Here is a 22018-nt window from a genome sequence, read left to right as displayed (position 1 = left end):
AGAAGCTTAGCTTAAAGTAGTTGCCACTGCAGGGTCATCTCAAACCACTATACTACACATGCACTCAAATTAAAGGTTTCAGGCTTCTTAACTTCAGGTATAGAATAACTATGATGTTAGACCACTTTCAGAAGATATTTGACTAAAAAGTGTCCACCGCGTACATTTACATCGATGATATTGCCTCCTATTCATTCTTACAAGACTGCACATGCTGGACAGCCTTGCATACAGTTATCAATGGTGCATTACCCAGGAGTGTGCATCATGTGCCGAAGATTGTGATTTCATTCTTGTAAAGGGCAATCAAAGATGAACTTTTGCCACACAACTCATGATTCAAAAATGTTTGCTCATGAAAGCAAAAATTAGCAGCTTGTTGCAATTATCTCCAGGAAAGATTGCCAGTTAAAAATTGGAACTTTCCTCACTCTAAAAATGCATATTTGAACCATGTTTTACATCATCCCTCTGCCTAGGGATGAAAAAAGACGTAAATATTATACCAACTGAGAACTACTTGACCTACTTCAACAATGACCTGGCCAAATGTTCCCGTGCTGTGGCCAAGGCCTGTGAGATAGTCTGCAGCAGATATAAAAATCACACATCATGAGTACCCTACAGAATCCCTAATAACTAAAGTGAAACATGGCTGAAAATGAAAAATCACCCAAAACATACCACAATTGTAAGCTCGTGCAATTGTATATTTACCAGTCTCACACAAGACCAAGAGATAGTGCAGTATTGTTCCACAAGTGAATCACTCACCATAGGGCTCTACTCTTTAGAATCTTGAGATGATCCTCTTTTTTATGTACTATGGCTGTACCATCACACACCTAACAGGTACTAGCTAGCCAACTATTACTTCAGGATTAGAGTATTCAGATTTGGTGTGGATTGCAACTGAAACACTATGTCTTGGCCTTTATACTACCTGGCCTACTTATGAACAAATGTTGAAAAACTGGACTTTTAGACTATGATACCCCCTCAAATATTAAAAGTTGTGTATTTCTCAAACTCTGATCAAACATGGATACTGCTGGATGAGACAATGCAAGCTTGAAGATGGATCAACAGGAATTTTTGGGGCAAAGTTGCACTGACAATGGCATTTAACCTCAAATTACTAAGCTTTCAGTCCCTTTGACATTTTGATTTTATGTTTTCACCCAGAACAAAACATGCAGAAAACTTTAAATGCTACATAAGACACGATATCCCAGGGAGCAGGCCTCAAAAAGATGTGAGATCATTTCACTAAGAAAAACAATGCTGTCAACAAGTCACATGCCATAATCCAGATTTTGCAACTATCTTGTGACATCTGGTGCAACTTTCCACAGTCATCCTTGCACAGCATGAATGTGTCACGAGAATCTCTGCAAGGACATGTTTCTACACTTTCAATTAGCAGCAACCTAAAAAAGAACTCTGGGATTGTACGATGAATAAAGAGCCACCGCTGCATTATACTACAATCATGATGCCCAACCCCCAAAAGGAACAAATTTAACTGCTTTATTTCTGGGAGTACTTGTGTACAACTTGACCACAACTTGGAGCAGTCTCGAACTGGAGCATCAACACCAACTTGGCACTAAATGCAACTACTGGAAGACACAGCAGACTAAGACCGTGTCTGGAATCAGAGCCAAACCGAGCAATGCACTCCTACTCTAGTAAACTCATGCACAGCTGAAAATTGATCACTTGCTGGTTTCAAACCACTAAACATGCAGAAAAATCAAAAATGCAAACCTGACCTGACTCTACCATACACACTGAGGTAAAATAATCACAGCCTACGAGCAATAATTTATGACTACAGATAAGACTGCCTATCATCTCAAAGAGGACGATTGATTATTCAGGAAAGTACTAATGATTAGAAGGGCAACACATCCACACTTAAGAGCCAACACTCTATCCTTACGGGATTGTCCATAGCAGCATGACTTAGCCCCAAAAAAAAAAACAAAAACAAAAAAAAACAGAACTGAGAGAGCAGAAACATTTGAGGCTTCGCACCTGCTCAGAGAGAGGCACATCAGCATCAGCACCACGCATGGCTACCTTCCCAGCTATCACATTTGCTTCAGTTTCCAAGATAATCCTACATAACCAAAACTTCAGCACCTCAATGATAGAACAAAGGATGCTTTGTTATGTGTGGACAGTTCAAGGCAGAATTTAACATTGACTTTTGTCACAGGTTAACCAAGGTGTTCATTATTTGACCGAACAAAGATGCAATAATCAGACAAAGCAAAAAAGGATAGGTAGCATCTAGACAAAAATGATTCTAGAAAATAAAACTTACATACCACAATTCTTGCTAAAATTTCTCTTTTCAACAATTTTATCTTACTGTTCAGGATTTTTTCTTTTAAGTACACGTATGCATATAAATGGGGGAGAAGAAAACAAATAAGCAGTTTCTTTTAAAATAGCCAGAAATATGGAACCAACTCCTTCCTTCAAAAAAGTATCAACTGAAGTATCTCCAAACAGGCATTTAGCCTAGCTTTTAATGTGCCTTTCACAATCCTTGTTCCCTCTGAATTCAAACTTCCAGTATAACCTCACTCTACTATAAGCCACCTTTTGTAAACACTATCCCAAACAATGTTGTGTAAATTTCCAACAACAATTAGTACTCTAGAAAACAATACGGGACAATGTATGACACTTATACACCATTCACACAATTCTTGACAGCCCCTTTCAGAATGCATCCTAGGCATGTGATTTTGCACGTCCATGCAATTCACATCTTAATTTGAAAAGCTGACCTATCAGTAGTGTATAGGTGTAAGTGTGTGAATGTGTGGCAAGATGTTACTGCCTGAGAACATGTTTTGCAACTAGTGTCTGGTAACTGGTCCAATAATGAATTAACTGAGTAGCCACTAGGAGTTTCCTTGGATACTCCTGCATCTCCCTGTACTCACTACTCATGATCACTGCAAGGAAAGCTTTTAGACTGCTTTTATCTTCACCATGGGTTTCAAAGAACTGTAACAGAATGTTGAACATAATCAAATGAGATAAACAGTCAAAGTTCACAAATAGGGGAAAAACAAGCTATCATTCAAACAGAGTTTCTTCGAAGATATCTAGTAGGTCCTTTGCGCATATTACTTGCAAAAAGCAGAATAGCCCCTTGTGCAGTAGCACTGGTCACCATGGTCATAAACTGCCCTAGTGTGAAAGCACAAGAGGCCTTTCAAGGTTAGGGCAGCCAGGTCCTCTTTTTAGGGACTCAAGGCCTTGTTGTGCACGTCATTGTGTGATCGCCACTTGCCCATTGCCCAATGTGTCCATACATTGGGACAATGTGGCCTGGTGTTATAGGACACCAGCTCTTGGCCCTTGGGGCATGGTCGTGAGCCAAAATGCTGCTAGCTCCCAAGCTTAGGAATGAAGTCCATTCCCTTTATGTTCTTTGTCTCAAGTACAGCTTGCATTGTGCCTTTGTGCAAGTTGGATCCTAGGGGGACGTATCACACTCCACATTGTAAGAAATGCTGTAATACTTGAGAAACAATGCTGCATCTCTAATGCTACTAGCCTTTCACATAAGCCTTTCTCAATAACTTCTATTGTCAAACAATGTTCAGAAAACAGTTTTTGCCCACTAGCATCATTTGCCACAATTGTCAGGCTATGCTACCTTTCCTTGGACCCACTTCAAAACATTGTAACACTCTTTGTACCACTTCAATTATCATAGACCAATGGTCAGCCTAGAATGGGTTCTTGAAAGCCTCACAACCCATGATTCCAAGTCTCAAGACCAAAAAACCTAAAATTACATTATAACCAAAAATCATTAAAGATCACTAGAATCATCATCACCAAACCACACTAAACCCAATAAAAAAGCAATCAAGGATGAGAATCTTATGATTGAAACTTCGGAGAGTCTTTCGATTTGGAACTGCCAATCATATGGAGCTGCTCCAATCGAGGAAAAGACTACTATGATCAAAGCTCAAAGAAAGAGCAATTATCAAGATTATTGTGTATTCAAAGCTTCACTTCAACGATCAGCGCACAAATTGGGCCAAATGCTCCTTTAATTTCACCTAGGACTTGCTCTAAATTGGACCCCAACCGGCCAAATGTTGCCCCAAATTTACAATGGATGGCTGAGCACCTGAAATCCCTGGCAATTCACAAATTTCAATTGCTGATTTCAATGTACAATGACTTCTACTGATGGCACAGGTCCCAAGGTGCCTGTCAAACCCTAATTTCTGTAAAAATTTAAGGTTTACAGCAGAAATCCTCCTACTGTCCACCAAATATGACTGAGACCTGCTCCAAATGGCTGAGAAATGCTGAGAATGATTGAACACAAGCTGGAGAAGGTGAGAGAATGCCAAAAGAGAGGAATTTTTTATTTTCACGCAAGAAAGTCTGAAATTTGATTGCTGCCTGTACCAGCCAGCAATTAATGCTGCTGCCAGATGCTCAAGAACCCCAAATATGCAGTTGCCAGCCGCAATCTACTGTTGCCAACTCCCAGGAGGATTGGAATTGCTATCGCCTACTCCCAATTGGTCTTCTCCTACTCCTTGCTGCCTCAGAAAATCATCCAATGGCTGCATATCAGACCGGCAACATCTCCTTCCTCTCTCTTGCAGGCTGAATGAACTGAATCCCGCCCTCCACCCCCAAAAACGTTTTTTCGGTTTGCATGGGCATTTTGTGCCAAGTGGCTCCCTTCTAAACCCATTTTCCAACATTATCCAACCATTTAATTTTTCAAAATTAAATAATTCTGATATTTAATTTTAGCCCTTCTGACCCTGCCTAAAAGTAAATATACCCATCCATAATTAAACTCGCTAGGCCATTTGTAACCTGGAGTGGTCTCAATCTTTGTTAACCCTTAGGTTGGCATTAGTTAATTAATTAATTAATGCTGATCCCTAAAGTCACCACTAACACTTATTGGCCAAACAACTATCTTGGGGTGAGAACTAACACAAACTGACCACCAAAACCTAGTCGGCATAACTTATTACAATTTTTGTCTCTAACACCCACTGCATCCTCAAGGTCCTTGACTTGTTGCCATGAAATAACTACTATATGCAACACGTGCTAAACAACCTTGTACGTTTGATTAATAATAACTTAATCAAATTTTGGGCAAGATTAAAGCACCTCAAAATTTCACATCCCTGTGACAAACTTCCCCTTGAAATCCTTGCAATCGTCCCTCCATTGCACTGGATTATGCCAAAGGAAAAGCATACTACATTGGAATTTTCTTAAGGCATCAAAGTCACAACGTTAGTCATTGTTGCCTAAACATGCCACACGGCCCAAACCTTGCCGAAAGTTTCCAACCAGCATAAACATCAAATAAATATTGAGAAACAGTCTAGGACCCTTACTAGAAACCCATTACATGTATCTATAGCTCATGTTTCTCAACTGTTCTAACTTAACAACCATAGTAAAGCATAAACCATGGCCTAAACTATCAATGGCATTTACTAGCATGCTGCTCTACATGGAACCAGCTATAAACCATTGAAATCTAAGCATAAACTGACCTCAGAGCCCCGATAACAACCATACTCATCTGCATACATCTCACAATGACTGGTATACTAAACAATGACCCCATGGCAGACCTGCTGCTAGCACAATACCTCGGATCTGAATACATCCGAGATCCACTACATATGAGAGCTATCCACAACTAGAGAAGTGGAAGTGATATCTCCCACTTAAGTATCAAGTAATACTCTGAACCCTTGCTCTACTGAACCTAATTGAGCTCAAACTGAAGTTGGCTCTAACTGGAAGATATATAGGTAAAGTTGCAACAGCTAAGAATGGTTTACCAAGTCATGCTCTTCCATCCATTTTGCATCCATCGGTGAATAGTTCTCAAACTTCACTAAGTATCTTTTGGAAACTTTATCTCTAAACTTTCTTTCCTTATGTGCCAATGTGAAGGTAATTTTAGTAGACATAACCTCTGGCACATCACCACGAAAAGGCCTCAACAAATTGACATGAAATGCATTGTGTATCTACCAATGTGAAGGCAATTTCTGCCAATATACCACGTCGTTAATCTTTTCCAATACCTGGAAGGACCCATAGTATCTCATACATAACTTAGGATACAATCTCTCTCTCTTCCTTTCACCTTTTTCAACCTTGCCTTTTCAAAGTGCAACAATACATAATCACCCTCTACAAACTGCAAAGCATGTCTATGACAATCAGCTGCCTTTTTTCGCTTTTCCTATGATCCCTGAAGTGCATACTTTATTTTTACATAGGCTGCATCCAAGTTTTCCACATAACAATCAACCTCAGAGATTTTGTCCTTAGTCTACAAGATAGGTGGTGCCTTCTTGCTACCCTCAACCACCTCAAATGGAGCTTTGCAAGTGAAGCTATAGACTAAAATCTCTTTGCTGAATTAGCAAAGGATCCTTACTTTACGCAATTTTTGAATGCTCCAAAGAAGGACAACAAGGATAAGAAGAAAAAGTCATCTTCTACACCTTGGGGACAACAAGGTGCATTCAAGGTAATGCAAAAGCCTTCACTTGAAGCTCCCAAAGATACTAATGAAGCAAAATAATTAGTATCTACAGGGCACCAAATGCAAATGCAAGGCCATCATGGAAGTGCCAATCCAATGGATTTTGGACAATTAGGCATGCTTGCTATGATGGGGTAACCAAGATACTTTGGTGGAAGTTTGATTTTTCATGCTATGGTTGGATAGGGATTGCATATGGGAATGTATAGCACAAATCCCTATATTATGCAGTATCAAATGCATGGTGTGCAAGGCCCAATGTATTCATGTGTGGCTGGAAATGTGCAAAACTCTACATATGGCAGCATTGGTTTAATGCATTTGCACCCTTGAATGCTCATGGGACTCGAGAAATGAGTGTTGTTCATGCAAATGCTCTGTTTTGTGTTGGTTTTGATGTAAATTTAGCCAATGCACCCTTTTTGTTGCAACTAGTATATAGCAATTTGACACCCAAAGGGGCAACAAAGGAGTCAAGACTATGATGAGGGTGAAAAAGTAGTGAAGTTTGAGTGCTTCAGTGGTGCACAAGATAGGCTGAAAGCTTTGACTTTCATTCAGTAGTTTGATGCAGCCTCTTAAGGGGGGAGCTTCATCAAGTCCTTTAAGATTCGAAAGGCAACTACTTTCCTGAAGGGAAATGCATTGCAGTGGTAGTCCACTCTTTTTATGCAAGGTAGAGCACTATCAATGTGAGTACAATTCAAGCAAATATTCGCATTGAATTGGTGAACAAGTACCTTTGAGGTGGACAGCATGATAGCTTGGAATAAGCAGGATGCTAAGAAATGCAAGAATTTGGAGCAATACAATAAGAAGTTTTGGGATGCATTGTTGTCTGTCACTTCTTATCACCTTGTACCCCTTTATGAGTAAGTGGAAAAATATGTTTGCGGGCTATCCCAAGGAATTAGGGCTTTTGTATAAAATCCACTCTCTACCATGTCTCAACTCATAGAAACTGTTGCTACAGCCGATGCTTTACTGTGTGGGAAAGATTCCGGCTTTCTAAAGATTTGGACTTTCTAAAGAGTGGAGAGAAACTGAGGAAAGGGACAGATTTGAAAATCAGCGTGAAAAGAGGTCAAAACAACGAAAGGGCTCGAAAACAGTGGCATAGTGTAGGTAATTTATGGCTGCAAATAAATGTTTTATTTGTGAACAAGAGGGTCACATTGCAAGGGATTATTGCAAAAGGCAGCAAGTTGCAAAATCAAAAACTCAGGGAGATCCTTAGGGAAAGAGGCCCAAAACATTAGTGGGATTGGTGTTCGATGTTGTTAGTGATCAGCTCAATGATGATACTATTGAGTTGTACAGAGCATGGGGCAAAATTAGCATTGATTTTCTTTGATAATAGTACACGAACCAACTTTCTTTGTTGACATAGCAACTCGTCTAAGCATTAGAGAGGATGAGATCTGATCCATAGGGGAAGTTGAAATGGCATGTAAAGCCCATGAACAGCTTGTTACACCACTCATTGGAAGGCTTCGGTTGCATATACAAGGTTATGTGGATAAACTTGAGGATTATGATGTATTGCTTGGTATACCATGGTATCATTGTATGCATATAGTGATTGATTTATGTGCAAAAGATCACTATTCAGCATAAGGGAAAGACCCTCACACTTGATGTAAAATTGAAAGGGAAATATGTCCTTGTTATATTTGTAGTTGCCATTTCTAAAGAAACGAAAAATCATCTTGCATACTTGGTTTTTACTAAGGATAAAGATGATAGTGAGAATGCTGGGAATATGTCTAAGTTAGAAACAGTTCACATGTCATTTTTGAAAATGTATGTTATTGCTTCTCTCAATCACTTCCAAGGTAGGTATTGCCTGAAAGGCCTGAAGATCATAATATAGATCTTATACTTGAAAGTAGCCTACCTAATAAGCCACCCTACACAGTCAATGTAGCCCAGCAAGAGGAGATTATGAGTCAGGTGAATGAGGTGTTAGAAAAAGGGCTGATTCAGCCCAACTTATCTCCTTTTTGTTCTCCAACGCTTTACGTACAGAAAAAAGGATGGTTCATGGCGTATGTGCATTGACTATTGTGCTTTGAACAAGATTGTGATAAAGAGGCAGTTTCCGATCTCTCAAATTGATGATATTATGAATAGATTGTAGGAGGCAACCCTATTCAGTTGTACAGATTTAAAAAGTGGGTATCATTAGATATATATAAGACCGGAGGATATACCTAAGATAACTTTTAGGGTATCTTTTGGGTTTTATGAGTTTCTTGTCGTGCCTTTTGGACTTATGAATGCTTTTGCCACCTTTAATTGGACGATGAATTGCATTTTTAGGTCACATAGAGGATTTGTGGACACTTTCTTTGATGACATGATTGTCTATTCAAAGAATGTGGCAATGCATGAAAAACACTTGGACATTGTGTTCAATGAACTACGTAAGTATAGGCTGGTTATCAATGATAAGAAAAGTGAGTTTTTGTTGCATGAAATCCACTTTTTGGGGCATATTATATTGGTTGTTGGTATCTGCAAGGACCTTGCATAGGTTGAGGCAATACGATTATGGCCACCTTTGAAAAATGTACATGAGTTTGCAGCATCTTGGCTTTATTTTTTACCCACGGGAAGTATGTACGCACGTTTGCTGAAATTGCATCTCCATTGCATGCTTTGCAGAATGTTGTGTCTTTTAGTACTGGAAACTTCAACGTTCTAAAAATTAAAAGAAAATATGACTTTAAATCTTGTGCTTGCGTTGCCCGATTCAAGGAAGTCATTCGTGATTCAATGTGATGCATGTGATAATAGTATTGGGGCTATGAAATTCTCATCCACCTTTTATCCACAAATGGATGGTTAGTCTGAGAAAGTAAATTCCAAAGTGTTGGATCTCTTGCTATTGTCCTCGTCCTATTCTTGAATTGGTCATCAAATTCCTCTTCACTTTGCTGGTCATCAACCTCATTATGCCTTGCAACATTTTCAGCTTGCTATCCATGGTCTAAGCCTTGTCTAAGATCAAGAATTGCATTTCCTTCTTCCCCATGTGAGTGTCTATAATGAGAGACATTGTCATTGCTTAATTCCATCCCACTATATGAAGACATGTTGTAATTTCTCAATAGTAGAGCTGAGAGCAAAAATCAGTACTAGCACAAAGCTTTGGCTGCGATTAGGTACCTCCAACCTACCAAATCAAAGAATTGAGTGGTATTCCAACTACGGAACCATGAAACTAGCCTTCCTTCTCAGATAGGATGGTATTCCTTAATAAAGCACTTAATGATAGCAATTGGCAAATATACATAAATTAAAATGCACAATTTACTTTAATAATCTTGGATATTGGACAGCTTGTTGGCCCCAAAACTAACCCTCCTTTCAATATTCTTTAACTTCAATTACCAATGGATGTATTACAAGCCAAGATTCCTCAATCTCCTTGGCCGATCCAAAAGCCCCTTGTTGGTCCAACGATCAGTACACAAATTAGTCCAAATGCCCCTTAAATTTCACCCATGACTTCCTCTAAATTGAACCCACCCAACTAGACAAATGCCGCCCCAAATTTAGAATACATGGCTGAGCACCTGACATCCTTGACAATTCACGAATTTCAAGTGTTAATTTCAATGTACGATGCCTTCTACTGATGGAACAAGTCCCAAGGTGGCTGTCAAACCCTAATTTTTCAAAAAATTTAGGGTTTACAACAAAAATCCTCCTACCATCCACCAAATGTGACTAAGATCTACTCCAAATGGCTGAGAAATGCTGAGAATGGCTAAACACAAGCTAGAGAAGGTGAGAGAATGCCAAAAGAGAGAAATTTCTGAGCGAAAGTCTGAAATCTAATTGCTACTTGTACTAGACAGCAATTAATGTTGTCACCAACTACTCAGAAACCCCAAAAATGCAGCCGCCAACTCCAATCTACTGTCACAAGCTCTTGGGAGGGTTAGAACTACCATCGCCTACTCCCAATTGGTTTTCTCCTACTCCTCGTCTTAGAAGGTCCTCCAATGGCTCCAAATCAGACCAGGAGTATCTCCTTTCTCTCTCTTGAAAGTTGAATGAATTGAATCCCTCTCTCCAGTCCCAAAAAACGTTTTTTCAATTTGCATGATCATTTTTGCCAAGTGGCAACCTTCTAAACCCATTTAATTTTCAAAATTCAATAATTCTAAAATAAATTTCAGCCCTTTTGACCCTGCCCAAAATTAAATGTACCCATCCACAATTAAATTGGCTAAGGCATTTGCAACCTCAAGTGGTCCCCAACCTCTACTGACCCTTAGAATGGCATTAATTAATTAATTAATACTAGTTCCTAGTGCCACCACTAACACTTATTGGCCAAAAAAACTATCCTTGGGTCAAAACTGACACCAATTGACCACCAATACCCAATCACATAACTTATCACAACTTTTATCTTTGACACCCACTATATCCTCAAGGTCCTTGGCCTATTACCATGAAATAACTGCCAAGTGCAACACATGCTAAACAACCTTGCACATTTGATTAATAACTTAATCAAATGTTATCAGCAAGATTAAAGAATCTCAAAATTTCACGTCCCCATGACAATCAGCATATCAAGCCTCATGTCACTCAAGTTTACTTGCAAAAGATCAACACTCCAAGATCTTCTTTTAACCTTTGGTATGGTAGTCAAGGATAGCTCTTTCATTATACTTTATGCAAAGATATTGGCAACTGTGACAACCATTGCCGCTTACAAGCTCATTGTCATACACCATGAGATGGATACTATTATTATCCAATACTGTAGTAAACTCCTCTATCTCAACACCACCATAAATATGGGTTGGAATTTACAACACGCCACAAAATAGCAAATGCATATGGAGAATAGCAACTCTTTACTTTGGCATTCAACAACATGCTTAGACAAGCTCCAAGATGAACCTAATACTAATGAAGAAAACTTGGTTGAAAGGTGGTGATCCAACAAATCAAGTGACATATAATTTGTATAGTACTAGTGGCATGCCATTGGGCCTCATAGGTGTGGTGTGGCTCTCACCAAGTTTGTATCACAAAAAGATTCATACTTGGAAATTTCACCTTTGGAATGATGGATGAGGAAGTGTCCCCCACTATATATACTTCATGCCAACTTCAATATAGCCACCTTTGTTTGGAGATCCAGTTTTTTGGGCTCCCAAAATATGGTAATTTGGGACAAAATACCATAATAGAAACTTGCTAATGTTGCAAGAGAAGATCAACTCAAATGATTATGCAATCACTTGAACAAAAGAGCAAAAGGAAGTGGATCATGTCGGAAAGAGCAGTGAATGAGCAAAGAAACAATTCCAACCATAAGAAGATAACAAAGGAGCTACACACGATCACAAAGAAGCGAGTGCTTTCCAAAAACTAGGTTTGTAACCCAATACTTAGCACGGCCCCCTATCACCAAAAATTTCAAAGGGAATTGTGCTGACTCTCCACCATACATATTATACAACGTACATGTAGCCTTGCACACCACATATTCCTGGAAAGCTAGAATATTTTCCCAACCAAGCGATTCACCCACTAATGCTTTTTGGTTCGTGGCAACTCCACATCAAGCAAAAACATCAGCATTACAAGTGCTCATCAATTCCAACCAACAAAAAGAAAGAACTTGTGAGTGGAAAGACCATGTTTAGGAGATTATGTAGATTTCATGGGTAGGTAATGGGACAATGTGCACTTTGGTAAACAAGGGAGGGCAAGACAGCTAATATGTACTTCCATTTATTTTGCCCAGTGATCTAACCACTCATATGTTTGGTTCATAGCAATTCCACAATAACAAAAACATCGATATCACAAGTGCTCATCAATTCCAACCAACAAAAGGAAGAAGCTTTTGAATGGAAAGACTAATTTTGTGAGCTATTACATAGATTTCACGTGTATGTATTGGGACATGTGCAATCTAGTTGACAAGGAAGGGCACTACCCCCTCTTTATAAATCTCGGAGAGAATTGTGCCACCTCTCTAGTACCATACTCATCTAGCTTTGAGCATTGCACATCATAAAATGATTTTTTCTCCTTTTTTTCTGTCACAAGTGATCTAATCACTAACAACTCTTTTGTACGTAACAACACCATTTTCGACAAAATTGAGTAAAAAGCATTGGCACCACAACTCATACATTCATGACAAGCCTCAAAGTAAGTATCATACTCCTATAGTTATTTGTGTTATCGTAGAACTTTGATTTTGTGTTTGGAGACTTCACCCAACAAGTTCAATACTGTTGCACCCCAAGTCTCAGCACCTCACTCTTTCATCTACACAACAATGAAGACTTAATGATGACCTGACCCACTGACCATGCAAGGCTAGATCAAACAATCCTTGTTTTACTCTTCCTTTGTCCCAAGTCGAGGTATTTTCCCACAATCAACCTAACACCGTGAACTTTGTACATGAATAGGATATAGAATAGTGGAAACCCAAAAAAGGACAGTACACATGTGCACCCCATGGGGTTCTCGTGGATCACATCTAGTAAATCTTTGTTACCAAGGTATCAGTATTGCAGCCCTGTAGCAATTGGGGCCTCAACTACAGTTCTGAATAAACATGGCCCAGAAATTGTCATATATGTGACTTAATACTAACTAGGGATCAGCTCCCAGTTGATTTAATCGGTAGACCATGTCAACATATACACTGTACATCAACTGCAAACATTAGGCAGGATATGCAGAACTTCGCTACAGTAGGTTAACATCTTTTATTTACAAGCTATCAAATCCCTACAAATTTTATGACAAAGGACTCGGGACTTGACATCGTCAAAAGCATACCACAGAGTTATCTATCTACAGACTAGCAAACCTCTTTCATTTTACGATAAGGGACTGAGACTTCATATTGCCACATACCAAAGAATTATCAAAACATCCCACAAGAAACACGACCTTAATCAAATAGGAACTTACAGGGATTGCATTGCTTACCCTCCATCCACAATTTCATCAAGGCAGAGAAGAATCAGGTCCAAATTCTCCAACACTGTTTTCTTGTCGACATTGTTCCTGTTTGTATACCAGTCTACCATCATTACTACCAATAAACTAAGGACAAGGTTAAGCACACCACTTTGCACGCACATGTGACACCCATCATGAACTTTGTCTGTGTAAAACCATGACTTCAGCTATAAGATTATGGCAGATAACTTGTCTTGAACGTACCTGAGCAAAAGAGAAACTGCCTCAAAAAATCCTTGCAGAACTGTTGCTAAGATGAGCTCATTTTCATCATCTCCACCGGTCACATAGAAATGGAGATCAGAAATGAATTTGTACACGACAATATACCCCTCAAACATTCCTATCTCCGCTGCCAAAATCATTATAATAAGAAATGGTCAGAAGTTATTGTGGGGAAATTGGACTCGTCACATGCCAAGGCAACAACTGAACAATGTCAAGACCATAGGCTGCTGAATATGAGGATAACAAAGGTAATATCATGCTGATGCTCTTTAGCTACTTTTAAACTTCTTCACATAAACAAAAAACATATTTAGATAACTGGCAAGCAAATGTTAGCAACTGAAACTGAAAATCACAAACTTGTATTAGCTTTCTACAAACCCACTGATATACTATACAGGTGCTGCAAGATACCCCCTCCCCCCAAAGAGGCCCAAGTAGGTATTGCCCCAAAAAAAACTGATTAAAGTAGGATATGCCAAGAATACTAAATAGTTTCCAAGCACCTAGGCAGTGTAAATCACTCTTACCTTCAGCACGTGCATTTGTCCGTTGGGTTTTTGTAAAGACTGATTTCTCAAAAGCTGATTTCGAAGCAAGATTTGGCCACTCATCACAATAATACTTCACAGCTACACGCTTGCCCTCTGAATCAAGCAGCAGAATGTTCTTGATCAAGGGGCATGATAGCTGCAGTGCAGGCACAATTGATTTAGAAGTCTCTCTTTCTCCCTCCCTCACTCTTTGTGTTTGACCAATAGACATGAATTTGTGATCTACAACCATCAGGAGTCACTGTATTCAATGCCTCCATTATCATACTTTGCATGATATAATGTGACTGCATTCGATGCATTAACTTTTTCTTGTGTAGCAGCCTTCCATACTGTAAACAGCCTACCATGATACTTTCCAATTAGCCATAAATTTTTTGTTCTCGTGTAGCAGCCTTCCATACTGTAAACAACCTACCATGATACTTTCCAATTAGTGATATGTGTACATAGGCCTGAATCAAGACACACGTTCGCATGCATTCTTTACTGCAGTGGGACTACTAGGAGCTCGATCTTGTGCATGCCCTGATACTGTCCAATTAGCGATGTGCATATATAAGGCTGAATCAATCCTTAGTTGAGATCACTGCTCAAACGTGAACACATGATCACTTTAGAGACACACATTTGAACACGTTCTTAATTCCAATGAGACTATTTGGAGCTCGATCTCATCATGCTACTACATTAGTTTCAGTAAACTCATGACTGTACTTATTTATGAGCCGAGAACTAAGATTGTATCAAATCGCAGACTTTCCCTTCCATGTTGTTCATGTATTTCCTCTAACCGTTCGGTCTCAGTGTTTCCTCTAATGACCGTTCACAAATCAAAAACGCCAATGACAGATCCAGGAGCTTTGGACATGAAAATAAACGCATAGAGCTCCAAAACGCAATTGCTTCATATACAAGCTGAAGAACCTAAAGACGCAGGCCTCAGCCTGATATTTGGGAGTCAGTCAACACGCATTTTCCTTCCAGGAGGTCAGATCCAGCTATGATGATTCTTGAGAATACATGGAAAGCACGATTCGAGAGAAGTGTTTGACAGGCAAAACGGGGTTACCTCCATGGGAGTACGTACAGTGGAGCGGGCGAAGAGGACCGGCTTCTCCTGTGCCCTCTTCCTTCGTTCTTCTTCCTTGTTGGTGCTAGCCTCCCTCCGCACTAGCCTTCTCTTTGGTTGTATTCACGTTAGACGGGCTTTCCTGTGCTAATAGATGGTCATCCCTGTGCTCTATGGGACTTCTGTCATACCCGTAAAGCCAATTTAAGATAAAGAAAATAGTTTTTTTTAAGCATTTATTTTAATTCAAGGTAGTGCAACCCATAATTCGATTATGTTCATGTGGCCTTACCATCAGTTCATAAATTCTTTCTTGAAACAATGTCAAATTCTACCCTAATTTCTTGATGAGAATTTCACTTAGAAAATTTAGGCTACCATCAATTTGTATCCTCAACGCTTTTGATCATTTGGATAATTCTCGTGGGATTTAGCCATCCATTTGTGCATGTTTTTTCCATTTTTGCACATGTATCACTTGGACATAAGATAGTTCGTGGCTATGGTTTATCAGCTCATCTCTATATGTATGCATTCCCCATGAGTTTTCCTATTCATACCATTAAAATAAATTTAATGTTATATCTCTTCTAAACATTTACAACTTCTTGCATTGAATTAGCATCAAAAGCATGGTAGGAATGCTCTGTGACACAACTTTTCTTTGTAGGAACTACTGTGGTAGTTTGTACAATGAACACTCATATTGAGCTATTTTTCATTCGCCTAACAATAACTACTACAAAACACTTATATCTAAGAGACAGGCATCCCAACACATAGAGCATTGCCACCACAAAAGTACCAATACCTATTGCACCCTAAACCCATAACAGTGATTGCACATGGTTCCATATTTGGCACTCATTTTTCATCTCTCTTACTTGTCTCTCGGTTTTACCAAACAGGCTTAAACACCTCATCCACATAGCGTGTGCATGCTAGACCATAGTTCTTAATTAACTATACCAATTAGTTATTCCGTATGAGTTCCATATGCTTATAAGAATCTTGTAGAGATCTTGTGATGTGTATCATACATTAACATACAAATAATGAGACACATGTGGTCCCATTTCTCTCACATTGCTAAGAATAGATTGTAGATATTTCAACAACATATCCTTTGCTTACATGATTTGCTTTCCTTATATACAAGCTCATAGTGGGATTGACTCTTACTTAAAAGGAAATACAATCACTAACTATTCATTGAAAGATTTAGTAAACACTTTTAAATAAACAAAATGTTGGGGGTAAAGGCACCTCTGCCTAGCCGCCCGTGTATTACTACACTGATAGTCACCGCCACTGCACATTGCAGGTGATGGGCTCCCGTCACCATCACTTTATTCTTTATTCTTTTAGTGACAGTTTGAATAAAGGAAGGCCCGGTCACACATTGTGACTGTTGGAGTTCCCATTTCTTGACTCTCTCTTTCTTGCTCTTGCTCCCCCGCCATAGCTCTCAAGTGCAAGCTTCAATCCTTCTCACCTTTTAACTGGTATCAGAGCAGGCTTCCCAACTCTTGAGCTTGGTTCGTGGCATTCTCAGCTTCCCATCGACTCCCCACTCACATTGGGTCTCCTTCCTGGCAGCCATATCCAACTCCTTCGAGCTCCCATCAGTCCCTGAATTCCCGAGCACCTTCCCGGCCCCTTTGGGCACCCTCAAGGCATTCACACACAGGTATTGCTTCACTCTTTACAGGGTTTACCTCAATTTTCAGCCCTCTTGAAATAGGGCAGCCATTACACTACCAGCTCTCATTTCATATGTGGGCTACTCTCCCCTTGCTAGAGCCTGTTTGAGGCCTTTCTTGGCTTTAACCGGACCCCTCCGAAGCTTGGCCACCATTTTTTGCAGCCCCAGGACCAGCATTTACAGTTGGCGCAATCATGCAACCCTCCCATATGTGTCTTCAGCATTGACAGTCACAACAGCAGCTCTCTCCCTCCATTGGCACTTGAAAAGGCTCCATTTCGGGCATATGAACATGCTTTGATGCTTGCTTTTGATGGTTGATGTATTGGCATAGCATTTGGACTGATTTAACACTGTTTTGGGACTATCACAACAGTCCATAGGCAGTTTATGACAGTGTTACACTGACATTTGATGCTACAGCTTATTTGGCATTGTCATTTGATGCCCAGTTGGTCCCGTTCGATGCCCGAATGTTAGGGGAATGTATGCCTATTGTTTAGCAACCATTTGGAGCTGATTTTTGGTGCTGAAATTCTTAGTTTTGAACAGTAAATCACTGCTATACACAATTGGGCTGAAGTCATTTTACTCATGTATGCTTATGCCTATGCTTTTCGGGCTATGTTTCGAACATATATGGTGATGTATTGACACTTGGGGCTCGACATAGAGCTTGATTTTGATTCGGCATCATTGGTTGAGCTTGAGCTCGCTTTGCAAAGCATTTGGATGCTCCGTCTTGGATGTACTTATGGCATGTATGTTGCTTATGTATGACGGGTCTTGGCATGCTTAGCCTATGCCATTACTACATGCTAGTTACATTGTTTGGAGCCTATTGCTACTGGAGCTCGGTCTTGGCTTGACCTTGGATTCCCGGAGCTTACTTGAGCTATTTATTGGCTTGCCAGAGTTGTATCTTGGGATGTACTTGATGTCTTACATGCTTATGGATGCTACATACGGATACTCTACCGCCTACGTGTCCAGGATGTACCATTGATGCTTGATCTTGGACACTTGTCACTGGTGCTTGTACATGCTTTGTTCGAGCTTTGTTACTTGATATTTATGGCTTTTGTGCCAGTGGGAGCGTCTTTGGATGCTTGACAGCCACCATTGAGCAGCGCGGTCTATGCTCTTTGAGCTTTTGAGACTATTTGGGATCTTTTACCCTTCAGGATGATGCATGGTTCATATGTCTTAATTCCTCTGATACTTATGAGCTGACTCTTTGCTTTGGGTCCCTGTCCTTGTGAGCTGACACCTACTTGTGTCAAGTCTTGGTAGTGGCAGGAACACTTTGCCTCGTTGACTGGGGGGTGTGCCTACTCACTTGGCAGATGTTTGTATGACATGTTTGGGTGTTGGATTCATGATTATCGACTGTCATATGCCTATGTTATGCCCGCATGATGCCGGATTTGGTCTTGACACTATCTAATTGACTTGGGATCCGATTTTGGCATTGTTAGCTCTCATTTACTGAAATCTGTAATTTATTACAGCAAGCATATATGTATGGACTGACATGGATTTTTCATGTTGAAATATTCTGAAATGATGTACTTTCACTAGTACTTGGTGGACAGTAGCTTTGGTTACACTTTTCTCGCCATTTTCTCTCGATTTTGGTGATTTTTTTGTCATTTTCTATAGTAATCAGCAAGCAGTTTTGAACTGTCTACAGTCTTCCAGCCTGCATTATGGCGAGTTTGTCCACTGAACATGCTATTTTCAACATCACTAAGCTTGATAGTACAAATTACTCTTATTGGAAGAGCCATACTTAGCAGGTGTTGGTGCAAAAATCGCAGATCAAACCTTTGAGGTTGAGCGGGCATACGTCTACAACTATACTAGATGAGGAATGGATTGAGCTTGATGAGTTATGCAAGTCCACTATTGTATTATCTCTCACGGAACAGGTTCATTACAATGTCTTTGAGGAAGAACAGAGTGCATTGCAGTTGTGGGATAAAATCAAGAATCTCTATGATAAGAAAAGTCTAGCAAGTCAGATGTATTGGCTGAAGCAGCTTATGGATCTACGCATGAAGGAGAATGTAACTATGTCTGCTCACTTGAGCCTGTTCCATGCTATACTCAAGAACTTGACTTCGCAGGATATCACTTTTGTAGAGGATGTCACTCCTCTTTTCTTGCTTGGTTCTCTTAATGAGTCATGGGATGTATTCCGCACTGCATTATGTGCCTCTACTGCTACCTTGAAATTATCTAATGTTGAGAGTGCTCTTCTGCAAGAAGAGGTTAACCGTAAGAATTTGGATACCTCTCGTATGTCACATGCTATGACAGATAGAGGCAGGAATGATGGATATGGAAAGCATGGCAGTGGTAGTTGCAGTGGCAGTGGCCATGGATGGGATTCTCAGAAATCTCGGTCCAAGTCTCGTGGGAAGTCACATAGCAAATCTCGTGGCAGGAATGCAGATGTTACTTGTCACCATTGTGGGAAAAAGAGCCATATTAGGCCACAATGCCATGAACTGCACAATGAAATGTGCAAAGATAAGGGGAAATACAAAGTGCAGGACAAGTCATCTGATCGCAGCATAGTGCTTGCAAAGTCCAATGTTAAAATTAAAGAGATCAATGTTATGCAACCTGAGGATGTTGATGATGATTATATCCTTGCAGCTTCTTCTAGTGCTTCACAGATGACAGAGATACACTCTATGTATGCACAGTGTTGGCTCTTGGACTTAGGTGCGTCCTTTCATGTGACACCTTGCTGAGAGTGGTTTCATTCATACCGTACTGTTTCAGGTTCTGTGTGCTTGGGTAATGACAGCTCTCTTGATATTTTGGGCATTGGTGATTCTAGGCTGCAGTTTCCTTTTGGCAGCAGTTTTGTTTTGCAGGATGTATGTCATGTACCTGCTTTGACACGCAGTCTCATGTCAGCTGGACAGCTTGATGATGCAGGTTATCATGTATCTTTTGGAGACTCTGCATGGAAGATCACTCGTGGCAGACTTGTGATTGCGAGAGGTACCAAGGTTGGTAGCCTCTATCCCTTGATTGTATCAGCTTCTTCCCTTGATCATGTTTTGTCTGTGGGTTCTATCCCACATGTATCTCTTTGGCATGCCCATTTGGGCCATATGTCTTTGAAGGGAATGAAAATGCTTTCTAGTTTGCAGTACTTACCGCCCCTTGATTATGCATGTTTTGATTCATGTGAGAATTGTCTTTATGGCAGGCAGACTAGGCTTACGCATAAGAAGTCTGGTAGGCCATGCATGAGTGAGCCCTTGGCATTGGTACATTCGGATGTCTGTGGGCCCATGCCTTGTCAGTCTATGGGTGGTGCCAAGTATTTTGTTACTTTCATAGATGATTTTTCACGGAAAGTTTGGGCTTATCCCATTAAGTTGAAATCCGATGTCTTGGCTGTGTTTCAGAGATGGCTTGCATTGGTTGAGAACCTGTCTGGGAATAGGCTAAAATGCCGAATGACAGATAATGGGGGTGAGTATGTCTCACGTGCTTTTGAGCAGTTATGTGATGAGAGGGGTATTAAGCGTCAACTGACCGCCCCCTACACCCCTCCCCCCCCAGAATGGTTTGGCTGAGTGGATAAATAGAACCATCCAGGAGCGTGTACATAGTATGCTTAGCCACGTAGACCTACCACAGAGCTTTTGGGCTGAGGCAGTTAGTACAACTATGCATATCATAAATAGATCACCTTCTAGTGGTTTGGAATTCCAGATTGCCGAGGAAGTATGGACTGGAAAACCTCCCTCTTATGCGCATCTCCGTATCTTTGGATGTGAGGCATTTTGCTATGTGCCCAGGGACAAGAGAAGTAAGCTGGATCCTAAGAGTGTCAAATGCATTTTCCTTGGTTATGGGGATGCAGGCGAGATGGGCTACTGTCTCTGGGATCCGCAGGCGTGGAAAGTCATCCGCAGTCATGATGTATTTCATGAAGACAAGATGCATGGGAAACCTGAGAGAGTTGTTGAGATCCACAGGGCCATATTTCAGGAGGAGCTAAGAGCTCCTGCACAGCCAATTGGACAGCCTACAGCTACAGTAGATGCTCATGGTCAGGGTGTTGGACAGGCAGCTAGGTAGGCAACAGAGCCTGTCTAATAGAGACAGACGTCCACCTAATAGTTTTCAACCCTCGATGCATTATGTCTTGGTTACAGATGCAGGAGAGCCTTTCACTTATGATGAGGCTATGCACAGGGGTGACAGTCACTCTTGGGAGAGGGCTATGCAGTCTGAGATAGACTCCTTGCATAAGAATGACACTTGGGATTTGGTTTTCTTGCCTACGGGCAAGCAGGCAAGGCTTGATTGGTAGCAAAGGGTTTTAAGTAGGAGCATGGTGTGGACTTTGATGAGGTCTTTTCTCCTGTGGTTAAGATGACCACCCTGCGCTTAGTCTTGGCTTTGGTTGCTCAGCTTGACTTGGATTTATACCAGATGGATGTCAAGACGGCTTTCTTACATGGAGACTTGTATGATGAGATTTATATGGAGCAGCCTAAAGGCTTTGCAGAACATGGCAGGGAGCACCTAGTGTGCAAATTGATAAAAAGTCTTTATGGCTTGAAGTAGGCACCTAGGGAGTGGTATCATAAGTTTAATGCCTTTATGCAGTCACATGGCTACAGCAGGAGTGCTATGGATCCGTGATTTTACACGAAGAAAGCCCGTTATTGTTTTTTTAATTGATTTTGGTACTCTATGTGGATGATATGCTGATAGCAAGGAAAGCTCATGATGAGCTAGATACTCTTAAGGCTCAGCTCAAGAAGAGCTTTGAGATGAAAGATCTGGGACAGGCCGCTCACATACTTGGT

The 22018-nt window shown here is 40.4% G+C and overlaps 1 protein-coding gene across 1 annotated transcript; it reads right to left on the bottom strand.

Annotated features, from left to right (window-relative positions):
* Nucleotides 1-335: 335 nt before the first annotated feature.
* On the bottom strand, nt 336-15651 carry LOC148038416 (coatomer subunit zeta-2-like). Its single transcript, XM_087671665.1, has 6 exons — nt 15467-15651; nt 14371-14530; nt 13817-13964; nt 13580-13657; nt 2041-2125; nt 336-585 (listed from the first exon to the last, which is right to left on the bottom strand). The coding sequence occupies exons 1-6, from the start codon at nt 15470-15472 to the stop codon at nt 526-528; spliced, it is 537 nt and encodes a 178-aa protein (XP_087527791.1). The 5' UTR covers nt 15473-15651; the 3' UTR covers nt 336-525.
* Nucleotides 15652-22018: the final 6367 nt, after the last annotated feature.

The sequence above is a fragment of the Lygodium microphyllum genome, chromosome 3, assembly GCF_053477565.2.
Source record: "Lygodium microphyllum isolate KBCC chromosome 3, Lygodium_microphyllum_v1.1.10, whole genome shotgun sequence".
Lineage (NCBI taxonomy): Eukaryota > Viridiplantae > Streptophyta > Polypodiopsida > Schizaeales > Lygodiaceae > Lygodium > Lygodium microphyllum.
This window is presented reverse-complemented; position numbering and strand designations above follow the sequence as displayed.

Excerpts from the sequence above, each read along its gene's own strand:
- LOC148038416 (XM_087671665.1), bottom strand. Across the intron at positions 13,965-14,370 it reads GACAAATGCACGTGCTGAAG|CGGAGATAGGAATGTTTGAG; the intron begins GTAAGAGTGATT and ends TGATTTTGGCAG. Across the intron at positions 2,126-13,579 it reads GATGAAATTGTGGATGGAGG|GATTATCTTGGAAACTGAAG; the intron begins GTAAGCAATGCA and ends TTGGTTATGTAG.